Below are 10978 nucleotides of genomic sequence, written 5' to 3' on the forward strand. Positions count from 1 at the left end.
AGTGATAGTTATCTGCCTTGTGTATGGATTTCAGGGCCACTCCACAATTACAGTATATGGCATCGAACTAACCATAAGAGAAGAAAAAAAACTAAAATCCGAGCCATTAGTAATTACTCATGAGTGATTATGGCTGTGGTACTGTGACTGCACCATCATTACTTGGCATTGACCCTGGTTACTCAGATTGGCGTGAACAGGCTGAGAAGGAATGTCATTTTAGCACTGAATACAAATCCGACATTACACAAAAGCAAACACAATCATTTAGCCACAACGACTTTGACATGCTGACAATTCAAGAAATAACAACATAGAACAAATACTCAGTTGTTGGCCATTATTTCCCTTTATTGTTTCATTTCCTAGTGTAACTGTTCTGATGTGTTCCGGTTTTTGTTGTAAAAAACATAAATATGTTTTTTTTCTGATCCAAATGTCATGTCTGACACATCAATAGGGACAAACACATACTGTATTTGCTGTATCCATTATCTAGGAAATCGCTTTTTGTTGGTTTATTGCAATTTCATATAATTCTCATAGCTGCCACAGCAAATAAGCTGCTCCTGTGTGAGCTCAGTGGTGAACTGTGTCTGTGAAAGGAATCTCTGCATGTCATCTGCCTCTGTAACTGGCCATATTTCCTTTTTAATACTTTCTCCCTTCTTGAATCCTCCCAGAGGCAAAGGCCCCCTGAAGAACTCCTCAGATGTGATCAATGCGGCTAAGAAAATTGCAGAGGCTGGTTCTAGGATGGACAAATTGGCCCGCGCTGTTGCAGATCAGGTAGCTTTGCCAATGTGTCTGTTACTGTCATTTGTATCATCATTATTCTTCCTACCAGTGTGAAACTTTCTCTGAATGTGTCATAGTAGCTGGCGGCAAAGCACATTTTGAGTTGGAGTAAATGGGCATGGCCATTGGAAATCTTTAATGTGGGCATTGACAAACCCAGCTGGAGAGGTGGGCTGTGTTGCCGCGTGACTTTCTCTCCCGATGGGGCCACCACTGAGAGAGCAAGACAGCAGAACCAAGTTGTGTCGCTAATATAATTAGCTCCCAACCGAGGTGTTGCATTCATTATCAGATGAGTACTTCTCTAAAACACGCTGACAGACCATTTTCAATATCTAATCAATCAGTGCTGTGCCTAGGGAAGACGAGGTGGAAAGAAGTAGGTGTGAGTGTGTGTGAATACAGCAAATGAAGTGGGAGGTATTTCAGAATGCAGCACTCCAGGTAATGCATAATGTTGTTCTTCATTTTGTCTGTCTCTAATAAGCAGTGAGAATAAACTTAGGCACAAGACTCACTGATTTATCAAGGCAGCGCTTTGTCATTGTAATTGCAACTGCTGTTAGCTAGCAAACTCTTGGAATCATTTTTGTTGGTTTCAGTATCACACACTGGGCCTCTTTCCAGTGATGCTTAGCTAAAGAAATATTGGAGCTCACATCAGAGTGTAGAATCACAGTCTCTCTTTTCCCTGAAACTCACAAGAGGCCGGCACACATGATCACCAGCAGAGCTGCCACATTTCAAACAAGTCACTATACTTGACAGTATATTTAATTTTGCGGTTTGAGAAATTCAGGAAATTTCTCTTAAGAGAAATTTCCTGAATTTCTCTTAAGAGAAAGTTACTATGGATTTGCAATATTAATAACTAAAAATAACCCGATAAAGCATAATGGCTGAACAGTCATCCAAGTGTCCCTATTTTAAACCTACATTTATTGCTTTTTTTGTTTTATTGCTTCCTTGGGGAAGTTTAAAAATGCTGTTAACACAACATTGACATATACGTAACACCTAACAGCACATGTATAAAGTTGATATTAAAAAACGGGCTGATTTACACATCCAGAATAAACAGAGCAATGTAAATGCAATATTCCCTCTCCTCTCAGCTGTGTTTGGCCGCTTGCTCGTCCTGAGAAAAGATGCTTACTTTGAGTTACTGCTGTTTATTGCTTGGCAGGTAGCATACAGTTGGTTTATGGTTTCCGGTAAGTTTATAATAGTTTTTCTGACTGCTGAACCTGAAAACAATGCTAATGAGAGATTTGAGACTGAATCAAAACATGAAAGTGGCGTGCCGTATAACCAAAACTAATAATACAAGCACCAAAATGCTTCATAGAGCTTAAGTAAACTGCAGAGTTGGGTTCATCATTACACCTATGAGCCCTTTCTCATTTGCTTATGAGTAATGTTTTAAACCATTGTTGTAAAAATAATTCTTATCACAATATTTTTGAATTTGGACAAGACAAGGTTTTACACTGAAAATACTTCATTTTGACATTCCCTAGAATCTCAATCTGTTGCGTGTCTGTTTATAAACATTTTTTCATTTTCCCATGTGTGAGAACATTTGTCCCTGAAAGCTGGTCTCAGTGTGCGTCATGGCTTGTGTTTGTTAATTAGAGCAGATCTAGCACAGTAATGACAAAGTAAGCATGAACTTGCGCGTGTGTGGTTATGTATTCATTTCTTGGCTTGTAGACTGCCAAAAGCTGATCGGAGTTATACAGGGTTTAGGTGGGAGTGAATCTGTCACATGGCAATTCTCTGGCAGAGCCTGTGTCTAAATCAACAGTTGCTATAATGAAAAGAGCAGGTGGCTTGCCATTTTATTTTTACTTAAATGGTTCCTAGACCAGTGTTTATTGAATATTCAACGCCTTCTGTTACACTTTCATAGACATCAGAGCTGTGTTCAGGAAAATACAGAGGGGCTTGAGGACATTTTTATTTCCAACATATAATTATAATAAACGTGTTTTCATGTGGGGCATCTGGTTGTCATGCTATTTAATGATTGAAATAGGTTAGTAAAAGTTAAAACAGTAAAAGTTTGCTTTTATGAAGCCTCTTAATGGAATTAGACTACGCATAACATAACTTAATTATTTGTTTTCTTCCATATGAAGAAGACAAGTATTCTGCATTCACACATTGTGGTAGGTAACCTGTGTTTATTGAGAGCACTGTGGCTTGACAGTAAGAATAAAAGCTGCTCCGCTGCTTTCAGACAGGCCCCTTAAGTAGCAAACCTTGTCGGCATGACTCCACATCAGCCCTATTGATGAACAAGTGCGAAGCGGAAGGCAATTCTGCGTGGAACCGTGGAAGGACGGCAAGCTCTTTCATAGTCATTTAAGCACAGCACTTGACGTAGAAAAACCCCTCGAGGCAACTCACCCCATTTCACTCCAGCAATGCCTTTTTTCTACTCTATTTATCCCACTCCATTTTCTATACCCTGCTTCATTGTTAAAGTATGACTCCTACATACATAAATACTGGTGTAATTGGACAAACATCATGCACACCTATTCTGAGACATACATTGATGTAGATGTGTGTATCACCCTGCAGTCGCACAAACTATGTCTACACATGAAAAAGTTGTAGGTAGGATGCATTCATTTTTATTCAATCTAATTTTGGCAGTGACAAAAATATTGGAGTAAGTACAGCCTTATCTTAACACTTTGCCTTTCTTGGTGGAGTCATTTGTCCTTAGATTCAAGAATATGGTTATGTTGCATTACACTCTTGAACTATCAGTTTAGCATTGGGTTGTGTGATATAACTTACTTAATAACTTAAGTGTCAATTTATTTGTTCTAAATGCTGCTAAACACATGCTAATTTGAAGTATTCAGACTTCCAGGTTTCACTTTAGTTGTCACAGCGGAAGGCCCTGTCGCGTTGAGTTCAGAACAACAAGAGCAACGCTCCTGCCGCCTCTACTGACAGCAAGGAAACCAAGTGTGACCGATGTGCAATTAAATGGCTGCTCACTAAAAACAAAAAGTACCATTAATCGGGGAGCCACAGAGGAATCAGAACTAGAATTGTAAGCTTTACAGATAAGAAACATAACTATTCAGAGGGGTTTTTACAAATTGTCTCTGTTTTAACCAAGTAACATTTCTCATGGTGGGAGGGATGTCAGTCTCTCACCTCCTCATGTCTCTGGATGAAAATGCTGTAGTAAGCATTTCTATGTGCATTAGGGACCAGCCTGAGTACCTTTGAAAAATGTAAATACAACATGGATAAATATAGTATTCATGGATTTTTTAAAGTACTATTTCCTTTTGACGTCTTGGAATTAAATGTTCCCATTTCTTTCTCTTTTTTTTGTGACCAGAAGGAGTACAATTTTGGAGGGAAATTAAGATTCAAACTACACTTAACTTAGTTTGGAAACACAAACATGCATCTGATCCTCACACATTATCTTTTCTTAACCTCTCTCCCCACGCATCACCTCTGCAAACCTTTCACACACCCCTAGGGAGGGCAAGCCACATGTCCCAAAATAAATATGAGATGTTCATGTGAGATAGGGAATACAACTAAGCAAATTCAGTAGATACTTAAAGCAATGTTGTATAACTGCTTGTACTATGCTCTATTTGCCATTGCGTCTTAATTTTATCCTGCTCCCTTTCCAATGTCTCTACTATTGGCTATGTAATGAAGCAGAAATAAGAACTATTGAACAGTGCCATAATTAAAAAGAAACAGCAAAAGAGGTCGGGTAAGTTAAAAGTAAATAACCGGCTTACTAGTGTTTACACTTTATGAAAGGTCAGTCTCAGTCTGCTTATTAATGCAGCATCAATGTGAGGTGTGACTTGTGTTTTGACAGACTGCCACACTCTGATAGTGGATTGCCCTCAACTTAGCACCAGAGTTCACATCCTCCTCCTGAATTATCCATCAGGGGCAAGTTTCAATCATTTGAAGCAAAATTATGCAGCAGTAAAAAAAAAGATCTCACCTGTTTCTCTGCTGGACTGAACAAATATGTTCCTGAAACACTGACAGAAGCAATGAGGTTAGAGGTGGTTTCATAAAGGGCTGAGAAAAGTCAAGCTGCAAACCACACTAGTCTGTAATGAAGGCTGCTTCACAATAAAGGACAGAGAGGGAGAGATAGAGAGCTTCAATGGGCTTGGCAAAGTAATGGACCATATAGTTTATTTACATCAACAGGGAATCTGTGGGAGAAATAGACTATTAGTCAACAGAACAAAAGGGAACGATTGTGTCATGTCTGCGTCAAACTAGCCTGGGGCAGCTGTGTGTGTGTGTGTGTGTGTGTGTGTGTGTGTGTGTGTGTGTGTGTGTGTGTGTGGTGTGTGTGGTGTGTGTGTGTGTGTGTGTGTGTGTGTGTGTGTGTGTGTGTGTGTGTGTGTGTGTGTGTGTGTGTGTGTGTGTGTGTGTGTGTGTGTGTGTGTGTGTGTGTGTGTGTGTGTGTGTGTGTGTGTGTAAGGGAGCCAGCAGTGTGAAGTGCAGTTAGCAGTGATGCCAGGCAGGACTGGCGGTGCAGTGATAATGCCCAGGGAGAAGCTTCCCTCTGCCTCACTGGCTGCTCTATGAGCTAGTAGCTTCACCCAGGCTGAATTCAATGCCACTGACTGAGTGGAAGCGCTCCTCTTGTTACTCTGTTGTTCCAAGTCCTGCTCTGATGCCTTGAATTCCTCTTTGCAATTATATAGTCGGTACAAACCATTTTAAATTACTTTTGAAATACTGTTTTTTACTCGCTATTTGTGACCATCAGTAAGAGGCACAAAAATACAATTTGTTTTAGCATTAGGGGCCCTGTCTCATAAAGAAGAAAAGATGATGGGCAGCCATTAAACATTCAAGTCCTGAAGGGATATATTCATATCACAGCTCGATGTTTAACTTGCCACCCCCCTCTACCCCAGCCCACAAGACAAGGAAATGAGCTGTGCATTTCCCCACACTGTGCTGCTGAATGTCCTAGTTAGGACCGTTTAATATTAATGGCTGGAAGAAAGGTGTTGCTACAAAATGATGCTCACAGTGTTTAAGCAGCTCATGCAGTGTTCTTAACCCACTGGGAGCTTAGTGGGCCATGGCTGACTCCTGGAAGGCTTCCAGATGGAATAATAGGGGCAAACAGTTTGATAGTACGAGACCTGAGGCGGCTTTCTCCTATTCCCTTTTGGTCCATTTGCTTCACTGTATGATTGTTTTTTTATTCAGTCAAAGGCCAGCGGGACCAAGTCATAACTGCTGGTTATAGGAAAAAAGGATTCAAAAAGGTGTTATGTCCATTCATTGTTGATTGATCTGTTTCTTATTGACAGATTTCACTGTTATTTCAACTTATCTTTAAAACTCGAGCTTCCATAGCACCTCCAAAGAAATCATTATGTTGAACAGAATCTTAAAGGCACATTGCAAAGAAATGCAATTAGTTTCACAAAATGCTGGAGCCGAATGTTTTGGTTACGATTTCAACATGAGAGACTGTGATTCTTGAAAAAATCCAATTTGGTAGAGAATTTACATTTCAACCCAATTTGGGAACCATTTAAAACCAGATGGTAGTTTGGTAATGACCAGCTTTGAGCTTTGCCAATAATGCCTAAAATAGGGCCCAGAGCCTTGTATTCCTTCAAATGATGTGGCTCTGTAACAAATCTGTTGCTTTATTGGCTCTATTTTCTGTCATCATATGATTTAGTATCCTTTCTGTCAGCTACAGTAGCTTTTCATTCAGTCTTTTATCATTGATTGTATCATCACAGACAAACCAGTTTTAACCTAAAACAACGCATACAAAGAGGACTGAGTATGATCTTTGTTTTCAAATTCATGTCTTTCTTCCTTCTGACATTATATTTGTCTTTAAATTAATTATTTATATGAAATGTTTGCTGTTGGTGACACAAATGTGTCCTATATCTCAATGTACAGTATAGTAAATCATGTAACTGTAAACTGTAACCTAGGAAATAGGTAATAGACACAAATACTCAAAAAGGATGTTAGGCTTACCTGAAGTCCTATTTATCAGTTTATATTGTTCTGGTGTGGGGTTAAGTGTTGGAAAAATTGTCCGTAGAGATGTCTGCCTTCTCTGGTAAATTATGGATCCAGATGGTGCTTCGCTAAAGGTACACAAAGAACGCATTTGAAAAACTCAGTAGAGCCTCTCATTCATTAGTAAATCCGTGCTTCCTTCTGTGTAGTGATAGGGTATAAAAATAGTTCCTTGCTTACAACAATAGGATGTGGTTTTGTGTCATGATTAATGTAAAAAAGAACATCACTGTGGAGTTTTTCAAATGTATTTTTGGGTGATTTGAGCTCCACATGCAAAGCCTTATCTACATACATTATATCCCAGAGAAGGCAGACAACTCTAAGGTGAATATCTATACTCAGCAGCTCACACTTACATGATCGTGATAGGGAAATAGCACCTCAGTTAAGAGACAAAAGAAAAGAAAATCGAACTGAAATGTCATACAAAAGAGGTCCATGATTTGGCCAGATGTCAAAGATCATTACTTTGTGCTCCAAACTGTCACTCAGCCAGACACTGAAAACGTCTGTTACCAAGTGTCCTAAGTTTCCCAAATGCTACATGAATCATCTCAACCTGCATTATTTTCACAGATCACAACTGGATTATTGTCAAATGGTAGAATTGAAAACTAAACGTCAGAGTGAAGAGACCTAATACAATTACAGCTTCTCTTTAAGAAACAATTCTCACTTACGGTATTAAAGCTTTTTGTTTTTGTCTTTTGAAAACATTCTTCCTTGTGGTTCTTTTCCATTCAGTGCCCTGATTCAGCATGCAAGCAGGATCTGCTGGCCTACCTGCAGAGAATTGCCCTGTACTGTCATCAACTCAACATTTGCAGCAAGGTGAAAGCTGAGGTCCAGAACCTGGGAGGAGAGCTCATCGTGTCCGGGGTAAGTCTGTCCATACAGAACAGCATGTGACCAGCTCTATGCTGATGCTCTAGATAGGCTCTTAGACTTGAAACACCAGACTTGGTCATTTTTTATGGTCTGCACTGCGGGTGGGCAAACCTCTTAGCTCAAGGTCACGATGAAGCTTGGAAGACCAGATGAATAGTCATGCAAAATAACACTGATGCAATTATGTTAGTCCGATTAGTATCTAATAATACCAGAAAGATGCTCCGCAGGCTTTTTTCCATTTGTATTGTTCATGCCTCATGAACCCTATTATCCCTGGTCAAACTAAAATCAGTCAATTATCCCACATTGTTTGCATTTGACATTTAACTGGACTAATACATTTGTGAAATATTCTCCATTTCAAAGCTTTTAGTTTTAATGGAAAAATATTGATTAGCTTGACCAGAATTGTCCTTTTCAACTTTGTAATATTTATTTTGTACTTTTGGTAAAATATATATGTTCCCCCTGCAATGTCTATTGTTTTCAATTGAAAAGAGTTAATTAGTTTATAAAGCTAATAAATACTATTCGGTTCACATAGAGGAACATATTTAATATAGGTTTGTTTGTGAGGTTTTTCTGCATAATCAAAGTATCATGTGGTAAACTATGATTACATCTAAAACAGTGATCGGTTTTGGTTGTATTTATAATTCAGTATGTATGCACAAATGAACAACTCTGCCTTCGAAGGGCTTTTAGAATCTTAATAGCATACAATACACTTTACCTATGGACCCTCAATCAAGATAAGAAACAAACTGTAGGTGACGCAATTTAATATGATTAGGTATTTATTAAATACATCTCCTCAGACTCATGATAGCATTGAAAGATTCAAGAGGGTAGTACTACAAGTAAAACGACAGAGGCTTCTTCATATGAACAATACTATAAATAGCTATTCTCTCAATAATAATAAACAGTATAGCAGAGTGGTTGTGAAATGTTCAAATTACATAGATTTTTCCTGGTTATTTTGTATTTTTCTGAAATGATGTGATGTGTAGGTGAATCATGACATTGTTTTGTTTAGTTTGTTTACATGTGTGTTAAATGTCTTGAGGAAGAAAATGAAAAAAAATCTATTTGTCTAATTGTACATAAAGAAAAACAGATAGACACACACTACACTGATCCACATCAGGAGAGATAAAGGGAAACTGTTGCATTCGTAAAAACTTCCCAAATAACTACATTGTTATAATTTCTTCCTCAAATTAAATCTGGCTTGACTTTTATCTTTGCTTTGGACTTCCTCATATTTTGTGTTGAAACACTTCTTCATTATTTCTCAGGACTCTCTTATAATTTGTCTTGCATGAGATATGCAAGAATGCATGCTGAGATATTAACCTTTTCATGGTGGCCAGCTGGAGTCCACGCTCATTAAATAAGCTCTTGTCTCAGTGTGTGGTAGGAGGCGGCCCACTGTCCGTCGACCCTTAAATGTCAGCCAAACAAAACAGGCGGAGACAGAGGAAAACCTGACCCCTGCCTCTGCTAATTAAGAACTGCTAAAATAGGATGTCACATAGCAAGTGCCAGCTTTTTAATCTGCTTAATTGCCAGTTGGTGCAAAGACCTCCTCGGTTTTTGGAGAGCTCATATCCTAATGTTGTTGGTAAAAGCCTGAAAGTCATTGCACTTTTTCTCTTCATGTCACATGAACCTTTTGACCCTTATTTTTTCTTTCTCTTTCTCCCCTTCCACTCTCTTTGCCCTCCTGTAGCTGGATAGTGCCACTTCCCTTATCCAAGCAGCCAAGAACCTAATGAACGCAGTGGTGCTGACTGTAAAGGCATCTTATGTAGCCTCTACCAAGTACCAGAAGGTGTACGGAACAGCGGCTGTCAACTCGCCCGTGGTGTCCTGGCGCATGAAGGCCCCAGAGAAAAAGCCCCTGGTAAAAAGGGAGAAGCCCGAGGAGTGCCAGACACGGGTGAGACGAGGCTCCCAGAAGAAACACATCTCCCCTGTCCAGGCCCTCAGCGAATTCAAGGCCATGGACTCTTTCTAAAATAAAGAAAGAAAGTCATGCTTACCCCAGAAAAACAACAAAACATGACGGTGACAAGTTAAAGAAAAAGTCCCTTTTTACATTGTGTTAACCTCTGTTTGCCCCGTGTGTTTGGTGACACCTCAGGAGGACTACAGTACATATTAAACTGCCACACTGCGGCTCCTGTGAACACTGCGGGCCTCTGGCTCGCAGGCAGCCAGCACACACCATACACTATTTATCAATATTAATGTAGCTTATTATGTGAGAGCCAAAATGTGACACAAACACAAGTACTTTTGAAGATATGATAAAGTTGGAAAAAAAAAAAGAGACATATCAGAAGAGGAAGAGGGGCATTTAAAAATGTGTGGCAGTTGATATTCTAGCTATATCTTTAACGTGCTACTGACTGGCTGCTTGTATACACATTTAAACTGTCTGAATGAAAATCCTGAATGGTGCAGTAGAGGAGTTATTCTAAAGGGATTATGTCAATGTTGGTATGTTCCCACTTGGTATTTTTGTTTCAATTTGAATGTAACCTGTAGTGCTAGGAATAATTTATGTTTGAGATACCTGGAAGGGTTGGCATCCAAGTAGTTTCCTTGTTCCTGATGATTATAATAATAATCCATATGGTGTTTTTTTCCAAAAGCACACGTATGGTCTATTGTATTGCCTTTTTAAATTCAATTTATTTAATTATTACATCACTAACTATGATGACCTTTATTGAAAGTTGTGTAGCGTATAAATATAGACAGAGAGGTTGGAATAGTTGTGGTTTGCTCAGAGAATAGAAATCCCTGCATACAGTACCTTTATATTCACCCTTCTCTAATAAATCCCTCAACTTGACCCTCAATATTTCACGTGTCTTTCTTACCTTCAAGTTTCCAGCAGTACTTGTCAATCTGTGAGTATTACAGGAAGGATGCCTCTTATTAATCCGAAGGATCCAATATAATCATTAGAGATTTCCATGCAAGACCTGAAGATGAAAAGTTTCCAGAAGAGGAAAGAAAATCTATTAGTACTAAAAGCCTACAAGAATAGGCGTATTGATTCAGGGTTACAGGTCAAGTCCCATTACTTCACGGTGACTGAGATAATTGGTCTTAGGTCAGCACTCTTTCTGCTATCTTTGTGATATTTTACGAGGTCCTCCAATCAAACAGTCTTATACACTCC

General features: G+C 39.0%; 1 protein-coding gene across 1 annotated transcript in view; it reads left to right on the top strand.

Annotated features, from left to right (window-relative positions):
• ctnna2 (catenin (cadherin-associated protein), alpha 2) overlaps positions 1–10645 on the top strand; it is a 256736-nt gene extending 246091 nt beyond the window's left edge. Inside the window, exons 16-18 of the mRNA XM_063882786.1 lie at positions 684–789; positions 7633–7767; positions 9515–10645. Of these exons, the coding sequence (XP_063738856.1) occupies positions 684–789; positions 7633–7767; positions 9515–9802 (529 nt within the window). The 3' untranslated portion in view covers positions 9803–10645. The remainder of the gene's footprint in view (positions 1–683; positions 790–7632; positions 7768–9514) is intronic.
• Positions 10646–10978: the final 333 nt, after the last annotated feature.

This window comes from Eleginops maclovinus, chromosome 5 (assembly GCF_036324505.1).
Source record: "Eleginops maclovinus isolate JMC-PN-2008 ecotype Puerto Natales chromosome 5, JC_Emac_rtc_rv5, whole genome shotgun sequence".
Lineage (NCBI taxonomy): Eukaryota > Metazoa > Chordata > Actinopteri > Perciformes > Eleginopidae > Eleginops > Eleginops maclovinus.